This window comes from Rhinolophus sinicus, linkage group LG12, assembly GCF_036562045.2.
Source record: "Rhinolophus sinicus isolate RSC01 linkage group LG12, ASM3656204v1, whole genome shotgun sequence".
Lineage (NCBI taxonomy): Eukaryota > Metazoa > Chordata > Mammalia > Chiroptera > Rhinolophidae > Rhinolophus > Rhinolophus sinicus.
In genome coordinates, this window is record NC_133761.1 from 43466202 (window position 1) to 43488934 (window position 22733).

At 46.9% G+C, this 22733-nt stretch overlaps 1 protein-coding gene across 12 annotated transcripts in view; it reads left to right on the plus strand.

Annotated features, from left to right (window-relative positions):
- The window catches only part of DISC1 (DISC1 scaffold protein), a 337450-nt gene that overhangs the window by 69888 nt on the left and 244829 nt on the right, over positions 1-22733 (plus strand). For 7 of the 12 annotated variants that reach the window (XR_012490698.1, XR_012490699.1, XM_019712899.2 and 4 more), the window contains exon 4: positions 20322-20469. The exons of 2 other annotated variants lie outside the window; for them this stretch is intronic. Coding sequence is in view for 8 of the 10 variants with exons in the window: in XM_019712899.2 (XP_019568458.2) it covers positions 20322-20469 (148 nt within the window). In the remaining 2 variants the exon portion in view is untranslated. Of the gene's footprint in view, positions 1-20321; positions 20470-21340; positions 21465-22239; positions 22625-22733 lie in introns of those variants that run through there. 3 more of the 12 variants (XM_074316481.1, XM_074316478.1, XM_074316484.1) reach the window with 3 other exon arrangements.

A 22733-nucleotide genomic window follows, 5' to 3' on the forward strand; every position in this document is an offset into this window, starting at 1 on the left:
CGCTCCTGTTCTCAGGTCAGTGAGGGCCCAGAGCCCGGCGTGCATGCACCAGCCGCTCAGGAGGCCCTGTCTGGGAGAGCAATCGTTACCCACTTAAAAGAAAAGTCATCCAGGGAAATACATGTTTCTTATAAGACTTGTAAACAAAAACATTGATCGTATATAAATACTTGAGGGTTGACCAAGGTCTTCAACAGGAAGGAGGCAGAGCCAAAGTGCATCTCATGAGTCGTGTATAGAAAGTGACAGGAGGGATTGTTCCCTCTGCCTTGATGCTGGTGGCTAGGTCGGCACCAGGAATCTTGAGGGTTTGGAAGCAGCTCCTCCTGTGCCCCTGCCTCACGGAGCCATCCTGTGGGCTCCTTATTGGCTCTGTGCTTGTTTGGCAGTGAGGAAAGGCAGACCAAGTGGGTCACGGTAGCACATATTCTGAGCAGGGATTGAGTGGAGCCGTAAAATAAAGCCCCTCTCTCCTAGTTGCCCAAAGTCTCCAAACCCCAACGGAGCTTCTCGGTTCCTGGGTTCTCTGGATACGTTCGTAGACAATTCTGTGACCTTCTTACTTCGTCAGCCTGCTCATCCCAGCCAGGTAATTGTTTTCATTGTACATTTGTTTCCTGACAGTCAAACCTCTCCATTAATAAGAAAAAGCATGTGACCTTGTGAAAGCACTTCCCCCCCAATACTATTGTGTAGAATGTCCAACCTCAGATTCAAAGACATTCTTCCTACCACCCCTCCCTCTGTAAATTCCTGATCTCATCTACCTCTCAGCCCAGCGCCCTTTGCTGTATGTCCTCCTGCAACGACCAGCAACTCCAGCCAGAAGGACTGGGGGCCGTGTGGGCTCTCACCTTCCCTGGGGCTTGGAGCCATTACAGCCTTTAGATTTCATCTCCCACATCTCTTCTCTCTCCTTAGATCCCATCAGTGTTTGCCTGGACTAACTCTCTAGTCTCTGCTTCCTGTGCAGGTAGGATCCCTTCTCTATTTCCCCTCTGTCCATGACTAACGTTGTAGGATGGCTGTTAAACTTGGCCTCCAGTAACACCTTCTCACCCCTGCCTGGCCTTCTACCTTCACTTCTTACCACTGCTTTACCCTCCAAGTGACTTTCCCGCTAGTCTTGCCATCGTTCCTGCAGGCAGCATGCCATTTCCTCTCAGGTTTTGCACTTCTGCCTGTACTCATCACGCCCTCTCCGTCTCAGATCCTACTAGGCCGTCAGGACTTGGTTCCAATGTCCCTTCTTTTGCGTACTCTGCATGTTCCCCTGTGCTCATACATATTGTGTTTTAATATTGCTGATGGCTGTCCCATTGATGAACTGTAAGCTGCCTGAAGGAGAGAAAGAGGCCCTGTCTAATGTAAACTTTTATCCCCAGCACCTAGCCTAGCACCTGGTGGAAGTACACTCTCAAAATGGTTGTTGGATGAACAAATAAATGTTCAAAATACAGCTCATCTACAAATGATAACAGTTATCGTTGTTATCACATGTTATTAATAGTTGATAATTCTACTAACAGAATCATAAAATATTAGTGCTTTCAGGTCAACCTAGTTAAAAACTTGACAACAAGTCAGGCTTTGCCATTTACTAATTGCATAAGCTTGGACAAATTAAGCTTTCCCATCTGTAAAATGGAATAAAGTGTTGTTTCGAGAATTACGTGAGATGGTGTATGTTAATGTTTGGATTATGTACAACACGGAATGAATGTCAGTTACTACAGCGATAATCAGCAGTGGAATATTTAGCTATTCTATCTGGATGGTCTTTAAACCTGCTGTCTCTGTTTTTCTGTTCAAGTTTGTTTGCAAACAGGTTATTGTCATAGTGCCTTTTGAGAGTAGAGAGAAACGGAAAGCACATCATAGATGGACTTTTTAATATTTCACAGTAGACAACATTATTTTCCATCACGGCAATGTATGGGTTGAATGACCTTTATCTGTTGATGACAGTGATGTAGCAGAAGGGACACTTTTCCACTTGACCTTTATACAATGTGCCAGCTTGTCTCCTAACACAAAATAAGTTAAATTGACAGGCTTGGTAGAACACTGACCTACCAGAAGCTTATTGTTGGAAAGGAGACAGGCACAGACGCAGCCCCTGTGAGCCACAGAGCTTGGTGACTTCCATAGCCCCAAGGGTGGCTTAGACATGACGACTGCCTAAGTCACTGCCAGAACATGTAGTGTAATTAGTTCCTCTGAGAGTTTGCTTTTGAATGAGATTGTTTGTAGTGAATTTTGGTGCCGGGGACTTGATGACTCTGGCGGACCACTCTACTCTTTCTGCTCTTCCCTCGTGTTCGCGCTCTGCCTCTCTTCTTTGCTTGCAGTCAGGTTATTGTCCTAGCGCCTTTTGAGAGTAGAGAGAAGCTGGAAAGCCCGTAATAGATGGACATCACGGGATGTTTTCATCTCATCGTTTCTATTGCTTCCTTTTGCCTTTCCCTAAACGTTACTACTTCCTTTTAGTTTTCTACCATCGGGTGATTTTCCCCTGAGGCTGACGTGGGAACTTGGCATGTTTGCTCTTTTCCAGGCAGTGGTGGGCAGAGGGTTCTAGGAAGCAGGGAGAAACGTGTCATGAGCCTGTCAGGCCTGCTGGGGCACGTACTCCTGAGCATCGGCCCACTGGGTTGCAGCCCTAGTTCAGTTCTCACTGCAAGAGGAACCACAGGCCATTCACTTCACCTCTTTAGGAGCCAGTGGAAGGCCTCCATTTTTGTTCAGAACAGATGTCTGCTGTTGGTCCCAATCGTGAAAATGAAAAACAAGCGTGTCATTCAGGGATTTTTCCAGAGCTGGATCTGCTGTGATATGAGAAATCACATCACTGCTCAGTGGGTACAAGATCACCTGCCCTACCTGCCTCGCTGGGCCCGTGTGAGAAACGGAACTGGCGGTAAGAAGAGTGCTGATTGAAAGAATGATGCAGGGGTGGCCGGATGGCTCAGTTGGTTAGAACACAAGCCCTTAACAACAGGTCGCTGGTTCGATTCCCACATGGGCCAGTGAGCTGCACCCTCCACAACTAGATTGACAACAACGCTTGAGCTTGGAGCTGAGCCCCCGGTGGGCGGCCGGTTTTCTCAGTGGTTAGAGCTCAGTGCTTATAACACCAAGGTCACCGGTTTGATTCCCACATGGGCAAATGAGCTGTGCCCTCCACAACTATATTGAAAAAACAATGACTTGACTTGGAACTGAGCTGCGGCCCCCACAACTAGATTGAAAAACAACGACTTGACATCCTGGAAAAACACAGTGTTCCCCAATATTCCCCAATTAAAAAGGAAAAAAAGAAAGAATGATGCCAGTGTGTTAGCTGAGCCCACCTATGCTCGGGGAGTTCTGGGTGGTAGTTTCTGCTTTTTAATCTTTTTTACAACACAAACAAAAAGAAAAAAAAAAAGAAAAAGGAAAAAGTTTTTAAGAGAAAAAATTAGAAGGACATAAAAAAATGCTTTGGAAAGTTAGAAATCTAACAAAACCCTCAGTCCCACAGCCGAATTTGACCTCATGTTCCAAGTAAGTAAATCTGGCTGAGATGAATATTTGATGCATTATCTGTGGAATCAGAAATTCACTTGCATTTTTGAAATTAAGAGGCTGCTTATCAAAACAGTGGGTGAAGGTATAAACCCTTCTTAAAGATCTTTTTTAAAGATCTTTTTCTTAAAGATCTTAAATGATGAAATGTTCACTTACATCATGGGAACTTGGGACAGTGACAAAAAATTGGCATCTGTAAGATTGCATCTCCAAAAGGGTGCCATTGCTCAAAAACAAAACAAAATGAAAGAAAACAACATCCAAGAAGGAAACACAAATACTTGAAAAGCACTGCCCTAAGGACTTAAAAATGATATCTCAGAACCTCTGAAACCTTGTTGCGAGGAAGAGAGACTCTCCTTCTCCATCCAGTCCCCTTTTCTGTTTACTGTAAGCTTGACTTTTGCGTGTCCAGAAACACCGTAGCTGGAGGTGCTCAGTCTATAGGGACGATGGCATTTGGCGCTGGGTCTTGAACAGTGAGGACAAGTGGGGCTTGCGGTGACGCAAAGCCCTCTCATTGTCCACACTGGCGTGAGTGCCTCTGAGTAGCTCCCGGAAGTGCGGTTTTGCAGTGTAAACAGCAGTGAGCGTCACGTGCTGTCAGGCACAGTGAGGGGCGTCCCTCTGGGTCCATTCTCCTTAGCGTAACTCATTTCCTTCTTGGAAACAATTGGTTGGGGTCTGGCATCCAAGCCTCAACACCCTGAATCAAACTCCAGTTAATGGCACCCCCCAAATTTAAATAAAACAAAGCAAATAGCTATCTACACAGAGCCAGCCATTACTTCTTTAGACATAATGAGAAGAAAAAGGATTCAGGTGGAAGGATAAGTGTGGAGTGTTGCTTCTCTCTCTCTATCTCCCTCCACCCCCGTCTCTCTCTACCCCTCACTCTCTTCCTTTCAGAATAGTAGATACTAGTTGTGAGACTGAGGAAAGCCTGCTACCCCAAGACTTCTGACACTGAAGCACCCATCCCTTATCATGGCATGAAAAACCACTATTGTTCAACATCAGTGTTTGAAAAATTAGATTTTTTTAGGGAAAAAACCCCCACCCAAAGTGAATGGAAAAGCATGCCATGATTAATGTCAGTTATGGGGATTAAACTTTTGGGCCTTTAACTGAACGTGAATCCTGCCCTTGGTGGCAGCGTGTCCTAATCTGGACAGGAAGCCACTTGCCCTGCAAACTGTTTCCTAGGACAGTCTGTCCCCTGTCTTCCAGAAATGTCGCTACAAGGACAGATGCACTGGCCATGGGCTTACTCTTTTATGGAACTTCTTTCTGGCCCAGTTTTAAGTGACAGGCATTCTTTCTGTGCAGAATCACTTACATCAAAAGTTAAATTCTTGTAACAGGTCTGTTGTGTCAGACTTCTCTGATAGCTTAGAGCAGACATTTTAAAATACCCGTCCCATCTGGTTTATAACTTTATAGTCTGCTCTGGTGATTTTTGTATCATCAATCGGGTTACGACACCCTCAGCTTCTGGCCTCCCCTTCTCTCCTCCCCCGACAGATACACTTCTGCAGCCCCTGGGACCGCTGGGGTGGGCAAGGGCAAGAGCTGATGTCTCATCTTCTCCCTCCCTCCTTCCTCATTTTTTGGGGGTTGTGGGTGGGCTACATCTGCTCACCTGAGGAATGTCAAGTGCCTGGTGGCAGAGCTGGACAATTAATTCTCTAGGCCAGTGGCTTTCAGCTTCTGACAGTGACCCACAGTAAGGAATACCCCATAATCCTATACATGGAACAAAAACACCGCCCACCTGATATCGGATTCGATCTGTTTTAGTTCAGGAAAAATGAATGTGGGTCTCCATCCACTAACGAGCAGTATTTTGAAAATACTGCTCTGGTCCTTCAGACGACTTTGCATACCTAACTGGCACACGCTTTGCATGGGGCTGGGGGCAGTGCTCCTGGCATGTCCCCTGCCTGCCAGCCTGGGTCCATGGGAAAACCTGGAAATCCCTGATTCTTTAGGAAAAAGCAGGGCTCCGTGAAAGAGTGTTGCCTTTTCCTGACTCCTCGGGGATTCTTACCATATTTGAAGGGGGCACCAGAGTGGCCTGTGGGTTCTAGAACTCTGCAAACAGTCCCGAGTGGGGTGCAGTTTACACGTCTTTCCGGCATCCCCAACTTCCAGGTGGATTTCCTGAGGCCCTAGGAAAGAGGGAAGGAGCCTGCACAGTGCCGTGAGCTGTTCCCCCCAAAAGAAAGACAGTCTTTTCTCCTCACTTCCTTTCTTTTGCTGTCTGTGTGGACACGGGCAGACTTTTTCTGGAATTCCTTCTCTTAGCAGTCTGTGGTAGGTTAGCTGGCTCCAGAGTCTGGCCTGAAAGATGAGGCACCCCCTATTTTTGTTCATAACTGTACCTCTGTGTGCTATAATTCTGGCATTAATATGAACAAGGGATTCCACCTCTCCCAAGAAGGAAGGGTTCTCGATGGTTTTTTTATACTCTCAGGTCTCACTCTTGCTTGGGCAGGCTAGTTGTCAGGGAGACTCTGGGTGCCAAGTGCCTGGCATAGCTTTGCTCATACAAACAAAGTAGCCAGCTGCTGTTTATCCAGATACAGCTGGTTTTCTGCACAGAATCTGGTCTCTGCCCATTAGTATCCTTCACTGTCCTCCTCACCATAGGAGAGGCCCCCGTGACCCCTGGGGTCACTGTCTGTTTCTGGGAGAAGTGAGTCATTCATGCTCCCAGTGGGGTTTTGGCTCCAGGCCCTTCACCCGTAGCTGCTGGTTCTGCTCCCACGTGACCATAGAGAGGGCTGCGTGGTGCAGGGATGGCCCTGGGAGTCAGCCCGGGCGGCACCAGCCATGCTTGAGTCCCCAGGGATCCAGCTCTGGGGGGACGCCACAGTCACGGGGAACCCAGGTTTCTCTTGGTCATTGGCTCTAGTAATTTGCAGATTTTGCATCCACAGAGTGCATCCTAGAAAAATGGTGGTATTTTCCCAGTGTAGTGGGAGAAGTCAAGTTGACCCTGCCCAAGCTGGCTGAGGGTCCCTGTGTCCACACGGCTGAGGAAGTGGCACTGGCCTGTTGTGGCTGGTGTCTGTGAGAGGACGAGGCTGTGTCTGTGAGTCCTGGAAAAGTGCATGCTGGAGTCACCTGCAGCTACTGGAGTGACACACTCACATTGCCAGGTGTGGAAGACAGAAGTAGAAGGCCCGTGAGGCAGCAGAAAGGGGCGCCAGTGCCTGCCATCCCCCGGCTCCAGGCTCACAGCCTCTTCTCCAGGGGCCTCTGTTGTCAGAGCCCGGCCGCGGCCTCTGGCAGGCAGAGTGTGGTTAGTCTGCAGGTGTCCAGCCTCAGCACCACAGAGCAGAAGGTAAAAGGTGAGAGCTGAGTGACAACAGCTTAACAACTGGCACATCCCCAAATAGCTTTTCTACATTATGAACCAACTGCGAGATAACAGAAAGGGCTAAAGCAGATGGAGACCTAGGAGTCAGCTCTGTAACTGCTAAAGCAACACTCTAGAATGTGGCTGAGGTCTCTGACAACAGTGGACCCCCGAATACCAAACCCCAGAATTAGAATTACCCACCCAGCCACAGGCAGCAAGAAGGTGCAGGCTTGTCTTTGTTGGGGGGTCTGCCCTTGTAAACCTGAGTTATTTATTTATTTTTTAAAATGTAAATTATAGTTCACATACAATATCATATTAGTTTCCGGAGTACAACATAGAGGTTAGAGATTTGTAGACCTTATGAAGTGGTCCCTCGATCAGCCTGGTGCCCCTGAAGCCTGAGTTCTTGGAGGAACAGAGCAGATTGGGGGCTTCCCAAGGGCATCTGATCTCTAACAGGCGTGGGCAGGCGGCTGAGCTCTGCCTGCTCGGTGTTGCTCCCAAACTCACTAGCCGGGAAACTTACTCCGTCCCCTGAGCAAGTGTATGGGAATGGGGGCCCAGGAGGAAGGAAGCGGCATGTCCTCCCCACGTAGGATCCCCACGGCAGTGGACACAGCAGTTCTTACGGGTTGACAGCACCACTCCAAGAGGGATGTAGGCAGACGGTTCTGTAGGTGGCAGCACGCTGCGGTCCCGAGTCATGTCGCTCTACTGCTCTGTCCTAATTCAGGGAGTGGTTTTAGAATACCAAGAGAAGAGAAATGGGCGGACTGCTGGGTCCTTGAAACATCACAGATGTCTTCCTTCTTAGCCTGCGGCAGATAAGGGTCTGCTGAGATCTCACCCCCCCCCCCCGGCCCCCGCCCCAGCCCTGCAGGAATTCCGTGTGCAGAGACTCAGGGTTGCTAATTAACAAAGAACTTTGATGCTGGATAGAACCAACCCAGGAGTAGGGCTGCGTAATACAGCAGTCAGTGCTTGGAAGGTAACAGTGTTAGGAGTTGTTCTTAAAACACCAGCGCACCTGTGTCTGTAGCCCCTTGTCTGCTGGTGTTTGCAAGATAGTAAAATGGATGAGAACATAGCAAAAGGTTATCGTGAAACACTCAGAAAGTCTGCGTCATGCCTAGTCTTAAAACAGCTTGTTTTCTTCCTCTTTTCTTCACGGACACCATGAAATTTTATACTGCACACCTCCTGGTGTTTCTCTTGGCGGCATAGCGCTAACAAGTACGTGGAATGTGGTCTGTCAGCATGTCATAGTGTCCCGCTAAGGCTCTGTGACTTTCAGGTCCTTCAGAACCACTGGTCCCTGGGAAGCTAGAGGTCACCTGTGCCGCCGACATGAGCGAACGCAGCACAGGTGAGTCAGGAGGAGGGCAGGAAGCTGCTGTGCATCTTACATCATGAAAAAGGAAGCACAGAGAGACTGGCCATAAAGTCCTCTGAACGAGACAGTCCTCCGGGGGTTGGGCCCTGTGGCTCGTAGGCTGGATTTTAAAGAGATGCCATTTGAGTTGAATTAAATCTGAATCAACAAGCTGGGGCCGTCACAGCAATCTTTTTGAATTATTTTTACTTTTTGTAAATACAGCTCTGCCGCTTGTGTTTTACAAAACCATCCACAGGCATTCTTTTCTTACCATGTCCCAGTAATCTGGTGGCACAAGTGGGATTAGTGCAGTCATTTTCATGTGTAAGATGAAGCAACTGAGTCTTAGAGAGGTTAAATAAACCCCAGAGAATAAAGTTGGCCCAGGGAATCCAGGATTAAAATCTGGGTCTCCTGATCCTTAGGCAAATAAGGCATTTAAAAATTCTGATTTTGTTCTTATACGAGAGGATCTTACACACACACACACACACACACACACAGTACACACATGTATGCACACGTGCACACATGTATGCACACATGCAACACATGCACAACACATAACACACACATGTACACACACGCACACACATGTACTCGTGCACACACATGCATGCACACACGCATGCACACACATACACATGCACACACACGTATACACATGCATATGCACATATACATACACACACACACACACATACACACAGAGGAATCCCAGCACCCCCTTTACATTGTTTACTTGATTCTTTTATACATCCTTAAGTATTTTTCTTTAGGATAACATACAATTTTTTTTTTAAGGTTCCAGTTTTAAGGATTGTAAAGCCAAGATTAGTTTTGAGAGCGTGCATATGCTCTCCTCCCTCGTTCCCTAAGTATTGGTCACGTGCCTTTCATAGCACACATGCATCAGGTGCTGGGGGGTGGCTACCAACAAGGCAGCGTTGGCTTCTACCTGCAGGAGCCTGGGGCTCGGTCCCCTGCGGCTACACAGCACCTCACGGGGCTCCCGGGGCTCCCAGGTGTTAGCCGTCTGGGCGAGGTGTTAGCCGTCTGGGCCAGGTATTAGCCATCTTCACCAACGAAGGGTCACTGAGCTGTCAACTGCTCTAGTTTCTGTAGCTCTGAGGATTTGGGACTCTGTCCCCAGAGTCATGCTTGGCCGTGACTTTACGCCATATGGAACCACATGGGGGATTCAGCTGGTTCTAGAAAGCACCTCAGGTGCTTCTCATATGCTCTCTGTTATTATTGCATTTGTGCTCAGGGAAACATCCCCACTAACTCCAGTTTTATTGCTAAAATCTGTACGGCATCTAAGGACTCCGGGAAGATACTTCTAAAACCAGTCCTGCAGACCCTTCTAAACCTTTCAGCATCTTCCTACCATATAGAGAGCCATTGCTTGAGACCAGCACACATGTGGATGGGTCCACAGTTTGTGGACAGCATCGCTCTTTATTAGCCATTCATCTCATTGGCTGCTGTTTTGTGATTTCTATTAGCATCGCCTTTGAATTAAAGGTCACTGTTTTATTTGTACTGTGGTGCTTCAGCCAAAAGAAAACAGCTCAATTCCACTTTGTTCCAAGGAACTAATATTCTAACAGGCTTTATTTCTTCTGATGGATTCCATCCTAATTAGAATGGCTCAGGCTGGTGCAAATAATTTGTTTAATCTTAGTTTTTTATTGGACTGTGCCATTTTTCCAGAATCCCTGTATGCCAGGAATTTAAGCTGCTCATGCGTGGTGCCATGTTGTTAGCCAGCGACCAATTTAGTGCAGTCCCCTTGGCACTGAGCGTCGTGCTGGCGTGTCCTATTTGTCTCTCACAGCAAGGGGTATACACATCAAGGTGGTCTGCATTCAAGTTTTTAAATCATGATGACAGTGGTGGCCCAACCGTGCACTCCTTGAATCCTGAACTTCATTAGAGACGAATATTTTAAAAGATGTTTTACAAAAGACAATGAGGTTTTAAAAGATCACAGGTTGCAGCGATGACCATTAAAAGGATGTGAGAGCCTGTGGTTTCTGAGCACTGACAAGCAGATGTGTCCAGCTAATGTTTTATGGAAACACCAGCAGAGCAAATTACTCATGAAAAGTCTATTCATAGGAACTAACTAAATGTCATGTCCAGTTTAATAGTGAAAACTGAGTGCCATCCATAACCAATAAAGAGAAATAATGAACAAACATTTGAATTCTTTCATTTGTATGATTTCTAAAAATAGCCTCAATGCTAATAGTATGTTCCACGTTTGAGAGGCGCATCAATGTATTCAATGGTCCGAAAACCCTTTAACGTATGTGGAGAAAGATGAAGGAGCCCATGAAGGAACTCACAGATGACCATTTGGATTTTCAGTATTACGTTCTTTAAGGCTCCTGGAGATGTGGAAAAGGCCCTAGAATCATTTAAAGTTATATTATTGTTGTCAGCAGCTGCCCATGGCCTTGTCGGTGTAGTTGGACTCCTATGAAGAATTGTTCTTTTAACATCTCTCTTAACAAATAAACTTCAACATTCAGTGTATGGAGTCTGTCCATTTATCAGCTATGCATCTGAATTGCTAAGTGAATTAGTAACTGCCTAAGTGATTGACCCATTTTGGTAATGACTGATCATATATCTAAATTCAGAAGAACAAGGCATAAAAATTTGTTTTGTTTCACGTAGGAGGATCTGCCATTACATTTTCTTTTTCTTTTTTTTTTTTTTAAACTTTATTGGGGAAGGAGAACAGAACTTTATTGGGGAACAGTGTGTACTTTCCAGGACTTTTCCAAGTCAAGTTGTTCTTTCAATCTCAGTTGTGGAGGGCGCAGCTTAGCTCCAGGTCCAGTTGCTGTTGTTAATTGCAGTGGGCGCAGCCCGCCATCCCTTGCAGAAGTCGAGGAGTCAAACCGGCAACCTTGTGGTTGAGAGCCCACGCTCCAACCAACAGAGCCATCTGGCCACCTGGCAGCTGAGCGGCAGCTCATTGACTTCATTCTAGTTGTGGAGGGCACAGCTTGCTGGCCCATGTGGGAATCGAACGTCAGCCCTGTTGCCCAGAGCTCGTGATCTAACCAACTGAGCCACCCATCGCCCCACATTACATTTTTCAATAAGACTTTCTCTTTCAGACTTTACACACTTTTAAGCAGATAAAAATAAAATCACACCCAATTGAGTTTTATTTCAAAATCCATGCTCGTTGACCCCAGATAGAAACCCTACTTGCTAGTGCCTGAATGTACCAGCTGACAATTGCTTTTTATTTCTAAAAATTGATTTTTTTTTTTTTACAAATTATTAAAGCAATACACGATCATTGTAAAAACATTTAGAAAGTTTAGAAATACAAATAAAAGAAAAAAGTCACCTTTATTCTCATGGTACAAGATAGTCACTGTTAGTATTTTGGGGTATGTGCTGACTATTTTGTTGTCCTGTTGAGTGGCTTTTTCTCTCTTGTCCTTTTTTTTGGGTTCTCTGCATTGTAGCCACTTGGAAATGATCTACAGAATGTTCCTCCTTCTTGGGTAAGTTCTTTCAATGCATATCTCCTAATAAGCAGCTGGGAAGTTGGATGGGTATCTCTTCCTAATGTCATCAGCAGGGGTGATGGCAGTGGTGGTGCTGTTGGTGGCAGTGGTGGTGCTGGTGGTGGCAGTGGTGGTGCTGGTGGTGGCAGTGGTGGTGCTGTTGGTGGCAGTGGTGGTGCTGGTGGGAGCAGGGGTGGTGCTGGTGGGGGCAGTGACAGTGGGTATACTCCATGGTACTGGCAGTTGCCAGTGGAGGTCCCGCCACCTCACGTCTGAACAGAGAACGTGGATCACGTCTAGACAGTGGTCCAGTGCTTCGCAGCATCTGTAAGAACATACTTCAAAGAAGGTGTTTTATAGTCTGAAAACCTGAGGCTTTTATAAAAAGTAACCAAAATTCAGTTGGTCAGTTTGGTGATTGATGTTTCGTGAATAAATGTTTTCTTACGAGTTTGGTTTTAAGAATTGAGGCAGTATTTTGGAGTGAGCCATAACCAACCACCCTTTCAGAAGCTCATGATCCTGGTGAATTTTGTATGTTTTCTGATGTGTCTGAATACTGTTAACTTCAGGCGTTGTTTACAAGCCTATTGACAGCATGTGTGTCCGTACACACACACACACACACACACACACACACACACACACACACACACACACAGCTTGCTGGGCGTATCACACATTCAAGGCCTAGGGAAGTAACTACAAATTTCATTACTTTCGCTATTTTGATCACTTACAATTTATTTTGCTTAGAAAATTCTTGTTGAGGAAGAACAGATGCTTTAAACCAAATATTCTACTGAAATATTTCCAAGGTAGGCTCAGGGCTGAGTGGGAAGTATCACAGTTAAGTTATGGCTTGTCTTCCATGAATTTTGTCTTCCCCAAATGTTTGTTTTTCCTTTCAGACCATGGCCAAAGTGATTTCTCAGTCTTCTTTCTGCACGTAGAGATATAACATTCCTAGAAATCCTTTTTGGTGTACACTGAAAAGGTCTGTGACCCGGGGGAACCAAGCTTCCTAAGCAGTTTAGCATTAACAATTTGAGGAAACCAAATCTCCATTTTTATGCAGAAATGGAAGAGCAGCATAAGTTATCAGTAGGCTATTTAAAAATATAATACTTTTCTAAATAATAAACAGCTCAAGATTTTATTATTGATTTTATAAGAAGATGAAATGAGAGAAAGTCACCCACCCTCATACTGACTGACTGCTAAAAACTCTTAGTTCCTCCCAGGGTTTTTTTGTTGTTGTTCTCATTTTTAAATATATTTGTAATCATCAAGTACAGATAATATGTACATATAATTTTGTATTCTGTTTTTCTCATAATATTAAAATATGTCCACACAGGTTTTTTAACTGTTTTTTGATGTGCTATGTACCATTCCGTGAATGGATATACCATAGTTTATTTAACCATTCCCCTAGAATTGGATGTGAAGCTGTTTCTAGTTTTGTTTGTTTTGACTGCTAAATGCTTTCTGTGAGGAAGAGGCGGGTGGTCAGTGGGTTGCGAGGCTAGTTTGCACGTCCGTTGCTCTTAGGACTATGCTGGACCCCGTGGGAGAACACAGTGGTCCGGCACTCAGGTTTGGGCGTCAGACAGACCTTGGTTTGACTTCTGATTCCGCACAGCTGTGTGACTAACCTAGAAGAATTTCTTAATGTTCCCTGAGCCTCAGTGCTTTGATCTGCCAAGTGGGAATGACTGTCCCCTCACAAGGCTACTGTGAGGGTAATATGGTTGATACATAGCAAGGGCGCATGGCAGCCATACAATGGTTGCTGTTTTTCTGGGTCCTCAGTTCTCCTCCTCCCAATAGACGCAGTCATTCACTTCCTTATTCAGCATTTCTCCGTACCTGTTGTGCGCCAGACGTAGGTAGATGCTGGCAGGGCCGGCAGCATTACGGCTCGGTGCCCAGTGGATCCCTGACTCTGGGGACCCAGATGGACCTGTGTGTGATTGGAGAAACGAGGGCAGCAGGATGGCTCCTGGAAGCACCAGAGGAAAAGCCCCGAGTCTGGCACCAAAATAAACAAGGGTCAAGTTCTGACGTGGCTGCTTCCTCATTCTGAGGCCATTGGTGAATCACCTGAATTCCGTCACTTCAGTTTCTGCATTTGTGTTCCTCCTCTGCAAGTTGTTGTGAAGCTCAGAAAGGATGTATATTTAGCATAAGCGAAGTAGATGCTCAAAAATGATTATTATGCTTGAAGTCTTCGGTGTCCCAGCAATGGCTGAGTTTTATGATAATGAATCTAGCAGATTCCACTGTTCTGATATGTGAGAGACGGTTCAGCTGTGCTCATGTTAGGCTGAACTCCATTTTGCTACAGTTTAACTCCTTGTGAATTGGTCATGTGACGTGATGTGCATGGTAATGTGGGGTCATTAGACTATTCAACTCTCAGCAAATAGCATCCCTGGCCACTGTGTAAAAACCAAGCAAAAATGATGTAGGAAGACGTCGATTGCTTCCTCATGGTAAAGGGCTTCCTTAGCGCCTAGGACGGTCACATAGCCAAGAATGTGGTTTACACCTTACAGTCTGTGGTCTGGAGATGGAACGAGCTGTAGGGATCCAATCTGTTCAGCAGCATGGATGTCTTCATCAGTGAACATTTCTTGCGTCTCCATAACTGTTTATTTGCTTACTTAGGCACAGATGTAGGAAGTACTTTTTTTTCATTCTGTGTCCATGTTGTACCCCAGGTAACAGACACTCAGGACTGATGAGCCAGGGAATAACAGAAGTGCTGACCCTTCGTTAAACCTAATAAGTATACAAATATAAGTACACAAGTATAAGTGAACATAATAAGTATACAACAGGAGCATAAAAATACATTTACTTGACCCAAAATGGAATGAGATGATGGTTAGCATTTTATTGCTGGTGTCCTACAAGCAAAGCTTGTGAGATGCTTAACTTGAATAAATAGCGTTATTAGAACTCATTGTTTGAAGTGTAATTATGCTTAGTGCTTGGTAATGTCTTCCGTGGTTATCTTTGAGTTCGTTTGTTTTTCCTATTCAGCTATGTTTACAAAATGCAGCAGCATCTCGCTAAGATTATTGCCATCCTGCAGTCAGCTGATCTGTCAGCTGTATTCATTCAGCGCTGCTGTGTAACTTCTCTGATTCTGCCCTTGGATCTTGAGCTGTGAACTGAAATCAGATCCACAATGCTTATAGAAAGCTTGCCGAGGAGTATGAGAAAGGAAAAGCCAGAGAATGTGTGTTGTTTTTTCATCCACTGGGCCAAATACAACCATAGGAGGAGTCACACAAATTAAGGGACTTACAAGTCAGAAATACAGCATTTAATAGCACTGCGGTGATCTATTTATAATTTTTAAAAATTGGAAATAATTTCCCCCTAAAGAGATGCTGCAAGTATAGGACTAAGAACTTGCACGTCTCCCTCCCGCCGACCCTCCAACTGTCATCGTGAAGCCTTTTTCTGAGCACTTGAGGGCAGCCGCAGACACGATGCACCATCAGCCCTAAGGACCCCACTGTGTTTTTCCCCAAACAAGCTCTCCACACCACAACCTGCCGCTTGCCCAGTGAAGGAGTCCACACTCATACTCCGCTCCTGGCCGGTCTAGGCCCCACTCCCATTTCAGCAACCGCCCAGCCGGGTTCTTCCCTCCTTTCTCCTGCAGGGACACACACTGCGTGCGGTTGGTGTGTCTCTACCTCCTCCGGCCGGCGAGCTTGTCAGTGCTCAGTCTTTGAAAGTGTTAAGGACAGCGTCGCTTACGTTTTGTCAGGTGATCGTCAACCTGCGTCCTGCGATGCTCTCATGACTAGACTGAGATCGTGACGCCTACTTTCTGTGGTCACGCTGCTGCCCTGCACCCCACCAAGCCTCCTTTCCGTCGTTCCTTTCTATTAGTCGGCATTCGGTTAGTGTGGAACCTGGGCTCCTTCTCTATCCACGGTTGTACATCATTAATAGTATTACTTGAGCCTCAGATTATCCGAGATTTGGCCCATGGGAGCTCCTTCAAGTGGCTCCTGTGTTGTAGTGACCTGTCCCCATCCATCTTTGAGCACGTCCTAATTTTTTGGTACAACAAGCTTGTACTGGCCCTGCCTGGGGCCTAGAATCAGACATTTGTCCAACGAGCGCCAGTCCCTTCATGGAGGCGGTGCTCAGAAATCAGGATGTGTATGCTTGGGGTGCTCTTTGCCACTGGGGTATCATTGCTTCTAGGCTCCCTCAGTGGATGAAGATGGAAAATATATGTAAATGCACACACACGCATCTACAACTGTTTCCATACCTATCTGTGAGTATCTGTATTAAAACCCGTTAGTTCATACCAGTAATTCCATTTCAGAACAACACACCTAAGTTCTTTCTGCTCTCACCCCTTTCCATAATTGTAGTGTATTCTCTAGGACTAAGAAACCCGGCTCTTTCCATCCTCCATTTCCCTACTTCCTCCTCCCATCACTTTACTTCTCTCTCAGCGTAGCCTATTCCCACCCTCCTGGCTGGCTCGTCCGCCAGCTGCCCCATCCCTCAGTGTACTGCATCCTGAGGCACCTGTAAGCATGCCACCGTCTGCCTCTGTGTGGCTTCCTGAGCCACTGGGCACCTGACCCTGAGTGCTGGCAGGCACACCACCACCAGCACCAGTGGGGCAACTCTCTGCCAACTGCCCTGCACAGGACAATGCCTGTTTTTAATTTTGACCCCTGTCCCCAGTCTCTGAGTCCCTTAAGAACCAGGAAGATGTCTTGTTCATCTTGGCAGCCGTATGGCCCACCACTATTGAGTTAGCAGAAGTATTTGTTAATGGAATGAACCCATGAAATAATAAATAAGCTTGGCATTTAGAAAGTGAGAACTGCTCTCTTCAATCAGTTTCAAACACTCCTCCCTTTCAGAGGAATAATTTCTCCACACCGTCTACACTGATGGATGAAGTGGGCTGGCCACGCTGGTTGGAACTTCTCCCTCCTCCTTTGAGGCATGCAACGGACTGAATGCTTGTGTCCCCTCAAATTCTTATGTTGCAACCCCAATCCCAGTGTGATAGAATTAGGGGTGATTAGGTCATGAGGCTGATTAGGTCATTAGGAGGCCTGGGGAATAGGATTAGAGTCCCTAAAAGAAGAGGGCAGATTGTGCTCTTTCTGCCACGTGAGGGACACAGCAACCCAGAAGAGGGCTGTCACCAAAATCCAGCCACATTGGCACCACACTGGCACCAGGCTGGCACCATGCTGGCACCACGCTATGAGACTTCCAGCATCCAGAACAGTGCGAAATAAATGTTTGTCATTTAAGCCCAGGAGGAAAGAGTACAGTCCTGCAAGGTAGACAGTGCACTTGGTTTTCAGCTTGGTGAGTCTCACATTTTTATATTAATTTAGCTGCTAATGGAAAGGATTCAAAGTGGCTTATGAAAATACACAAAACAACAACCAAAACGAGGGAATCTAAATGCAAGTTTAGCTGCCCATCTTTTTGTGCATTCTAATTGTGAGTGAGGCAGCGTCCCCAGTGCAGGTCATTAAACAGTGACAAGCATGGTGACACGGTCCCTCTCTTATGGACACAGATGGCCTTGAACAAGTAAAGACAAGTGTGAGGCACTGAGGGCATGAAGGAGCCCGGGTGTGCTGAGGCACACGCAGACCAGGGAGCCCACCGGGAAGGTGGGGCCAGGAGGGGCCACGATCAGCAGGAAGAGGAGGACTTGACTGGGTGTTGCTGGGGGGGAGTGGCAGGTCCCCCGCTCAGCTCCTGGGAACTTCCCAGTGGAGTCACTCTTGACCTTTGTCTTCTCTTGTTCCCTGTGTCCAATCTGTCAGAGACTCCCTGAAATCCAAGGACCTTTCTCCACCCCCACTTTCAGTTTTGGTGGCCGCCATTAGGTCTGGTTTAGGGAGCTGCCGTCACCTTGTGGCTGGTCTCCGGGCTTCTGCCCTTAACAGTGTCTTTGCAAGCGTGGGTTTTCCTGTTGAATGTGAGTCCATCATGTGACTCTACTGAGCCAAATGCTCCAGCGGCTCTCAATTCCCTTGTGGTCACCGCCCAAGTCCTTTCTGTGGCTACGTGGCCTGACCATCGAGCCCCTGCCCCATCTCCTGTTGCTGTTCGCTTTGTTCACCTGCTCAGGCTCCTCAGGCCGGCTGGGAGCACCCTGCCTGGAGTATCTAGTCAGTGAAGGGTGTACTTCGGGGCGACCAATGGAGTGTACCCAACACCAGCCAGAAAACAGAAACGACTTGAGATAGCCACACTTTGGAAGGTGAGTGGCAGCCTGAGACGTATCTAATCGCAGGTGGTTCCTGGGAGAACTTATGTTTTCCTTGGGATTTGTTGTGAACGTGATTTTTGGCAGCTCATGGGCCGTTTCCAGTTTTATTTTGCTGGATCTGCTTGCGTCCTCTGAGGACTTCCTCTCCTGGCAGTGGCAGGGTACAGTTGGGAATATGGCGGGCAGTGGAGGGAGGCCAGACTGGGGCTCACTTGCTTGCGGATACTCGAAGGCCAGGACCTAATGGTGTTACTAGGAGGAGCCAATCTGCTGAACGCATGGTAGGTGCCAGGTACGGTGCTAAACGCTTTGCATAGATTATCTCACGTAATCCTCGGGAAACCTGATGATGCAGATACGACCATTATTAGCCCCATTTCTACAGATTAGGAAACTGAAGGTTAAGTAACTTGAAGGTCAGACAGCTGGGAATGACAAAGCTGAGGTCGAAACTCAGTTTTCTCCGAACCCCTGTGTAGTGGTATCTTGACCCATCTTTATCCCTCATTATGACTGTATCCATACTATCGTAAAGCACATAAGGTAAGGGCTTTATTGCTTTCCACTGAAGTTTTGATTTTTATATAGCAAGAAATAAGTAAATAACTAAGTAACAAAGTAAATGAATACATAAATTAATGAAAATAAAACAGTTAATTAAAATGTATTTTACAGAACGTTTGAAGCTTGGTGTTAGGGAACAGGGACCTTTCAGCGTTGTCTGAGAAGACCTGTCAGGCCAGACTCTGCTGTGCATTGGAAATGTGATGTCTGAATCAGCTCCCGCTGTCCCTTTGAAGAAGGTGGCACAGACTGAGCGCTCTGGCAGTTACTTGTGACTTGGTCTTGAACAGGAAATAGACGACCCTTTCTGGTGTCATTACAACAAATCCTTGGCACATCCTTTTAGCGAGTTTCTGGCTATCAGCCCCAGTGCCTGTCGCACATTTATGGGCAGGTCTCTCAGTGGACATCCCCAGGGACCCAGGTTTGCTGCCCATGACACCTGGGACCACCACCCTTTCCTCTGCCCAAGAGTGTGTCTTGGGCGTGGACCAGGTAGGACGTGTCATTGCACAGGAGGGTGCACTGTGACTAGCATTGATAAAAGGTTTTGTTCAAAGCGTTTTCAAAATAACATGCTTTTGCAAATAGTTATAATTCAAAATTGAATCTTAAAGAAATGGCTTCTTGGGAAATGGCTGTAGGGCTGTAGAAATACAAAGGAGTTTCTGTGATGTAGGGTGGAGCCTCCAAATGTCTTCTCATGCTGGCACACATAGCAGAGGATAAGATTATATTTACAGTGCACACCGGGTAAGCAGTAGGCGCTCATGGCCACAGGTGGCTGCCTGCCATCCCGGCCAGCCCCACAGCCCACCTGCTGCCCCAGGGTGGAGGGCATCAAGGCTTCCATGCAACACCTGGCCAGGCCCACCAGGATGGAAGCTCAGATGGATGGTACTTTTCAACCCACTCCTTATATTTCTGCAATAATAGTTTTATGGGATGCTTTCCAGTTGTTTAGGTGTTTGATGATGAAGGTAAGTTCTCATTTGAGGGAATTCCAATTGCTGCCATTTATTTTTTTTTTAAAAGAAAAATGGTTTTATAGTGATTCTATATTTATACCTTATCCTTGGATACTTAAGGTCATTAAAAAATAACAGGACCCCTACTTTCTAAGTGGATATATGGTCATCAGTAACATGGTAGAATTGAAACGTTGTTTCTATGCCTTTCATAACTGGGATGGCTTTATATTGATAGGAACTTTCTAAGGAAACATTCTTAAAATCAACACATGGGCACTGATTTTCTTCAACTGACTATATAGAACTTATTAAAATTAGCAGATTTCCTCCCAAACAATCACCATGGGTTTAAAAATAATTAATATTAAGTATCTTTCTATGTGATGGTGATTATTATGACCATGATATAAATACATAAACTATACCCTCTGATAGAAAACTGAAAGGTAGGAGGGCTGTACTGCCAGTAGAAAGAAGATTCTTAAAAGCAACCAACTAGGAGGAAAAACTGCTGGCCTAGAGCCCAGCTTTGCCTTATGTCGTCAAGGTGAATACTGGCTGGGAATGGAGCGAAGGGATCCTGGACTGTTTTGAGTTTCCTTGTTCTTTATTTCTCTGTCCTGTTTTGGATTCCCAGCAGAGACAATAAGACAAAGGTTGGAAGACCTGGAGAAGGAGCAGAGCAGCCTGCACTTCCAGCTGCCGTCCAGGCAGCCGGCCCTCAGCGGCCTCCTGGAGCACCTGCAGGCACAGGTGGAGGCCGCCCTGCTCGGGGCCGCCCAGCAGTGAGTACTCGCGGGGCCCTTCTTCCTGTCCTGGCCTCTTCCTCTCTCAGCAACTGTGAGTGAGGCGCTGCGAGGGCTTGAGCTGGAGAGACCCTCGGTTGCTTGTTTTTGGGGCGTGCCCTTTTGTGGGTTGGGCAGGTGGGGGTTCCTTCCCCAGTGAGGGAGGGCGGGGTCCTGCTCTCCTAAGAAGCCCTGTCTGCTCATTGACAGGGAGAGCCCCCTCCACTAGCACAGCCCGGGCCTGAGTGTTCCCCTTCCCGCTTCCCGGAAGCCAGCCTCTGAGGAGGTGGGGGTGGGTTTCCTCTTGTCCAGGGCAGCTGGGTCTTCTGTCATCGTTAGCCTGTCAGATCCACAGCCGGGCCCGCTGAATGAGGGATGGAGACACATCCTTCTCCCGACTCTGCCTCCTGCTCTTCAGCCACTTCTGCTGTTTCTGCCACCCAAGGGTCTCCTGCGGTCTGTAATAGATAGAGAGCGACTGCCATTTCTAATCCAGTGGCTGCACACTTCAGTCCCCCAGAGAGTTTTAAAATGTTGCGCTTCCACCCCAGGCTGACGTAAGTCAGGCCTCTGGCGGTGGGTCCCAGGCACTGGCATGTTTGAAAAGTCCGAGCCGCTGCTCTCATACACCTGCTCGTGTCCTCTCTGCCTGGGGAAGGCTTCCAAGGGAACAGGTTTGCGATGGCGCTCTTCGCCTAATCACAATGCAGGCCTGCTTTTACTTAGGTAGAAACCTGGCCACAGCAATTACACTTTACTTGCATCTTCCAGATGGCCCTGCCAATCACCCGGCCGTCTGGCCCGTTCCTAGTAGGTTACACGGCCTCCTACACGCAGCTGATCGTCGTGTCTCCCTGTGGCCTCTCTGCAGCCAGGCACATTGTTGTCTCGCGGGCTTGTCCTGCAGCTTCTCCGGGACCAGGTGTCTGGCGCTGGTCGTGCTTCCTTATGCAAGTGTCCTGAGGGGACTTTTACGTGGTCTCCTTAAGGAGCGGGTGAGTCCCGCCACCCCATTTCTTTTCTCACCTGACTTTGAGGTATCACCCGTTTCCACTTCCTTTCTCACATGGGGCACTTCCCAACTAGTTTGTTTCTCAGTTCTTTCTTTCAGTTGTTCTTTGGGGTGGTTTCTTGTCCTCCACTGCAGTCTCGGGCCATTTTTGGCATCTACTGATGTGTTTCTGTTTCCTCTACAAACACTGCATAGCAGTTACTAAGTGCTTTTCATAGTAACTCAATTTTTAAAAAATTTGTACTGCGGTAAAATATACATAACATAGAATTTACCTTTTTAATCATTTTAGGTGCACAGCTCTGTGGCATTAAGTGCATCCACACTGCTGTGCAGCTGTCCCCACTGTCCGTCTCCAGAACTTTCTCATCTTCACTCTGTCCCCATGAAACACTAACTCCCCACTCCCCACTCCCCCAGCCCCTGGCACCCACCATTCTATTCTCTGTCCCTATGATTTTGACGACTCTAGGTACCTCATATAAGTAGAATCATAAGTACTGTCCTTTTGTGACTCAGCAGAATGTCCTCTAGGTCCACCTGTGATGTAGCCGGTGTCAGAATGTCCTTTCCTCTGAGGCTGAGTGATGTCCCACTGGGTGGGGGGACCACACTGTGCTTATCTGGTCATCCTCAGTAGAAAGGAAGTAGCTCATTTAGTCCTCAACACAATTTCAGGTGTATTGTTTATACGTCGATATCTGTGTCTATATGGAGAGCTACACCGACACCGTCTGTACCTGTGTTTGTATTTAAAGGTGCGGAAATAAGGCCCAGGAGAGGCAGACTACCCCGCGGTGGGAGCTGGGCCGGGGCGCAGATCCACCAGTCTGGCTTGAGTCCGGCTTGGAACGAGCACACTGCACTGCCTCTGAGTCTGAGCTGGCAGAGGCTTTTCAATTATTGTCTATTTAGCCTATATGTGATTTGGCTGGAAAGTGATGCTTTTGTTATGGTCTTGGCTGAGTTTCTCATAGACCATGATAAACTAAAATAAAGGCAGGAACATCATGCTTCCTCACTGAGGCTACATCATCTGGCATTTCTTCAATCACCTGTGACCTATAAAGATAGCAGTTCCATCGGGTTCAACCTACTATGTCCCCATAAAAGCAGAGGCTTTATTGACCGTTTGAGAGGCCCATAAACGACTGGCTCACTTGTTAACTGTCTCCCTCTCTCCTTCCCTTGGAGGAGTTACCTGTATGCTGGGCTTGGTTCCCATTCACTTTTTGAGCACCCACCGGCCCCC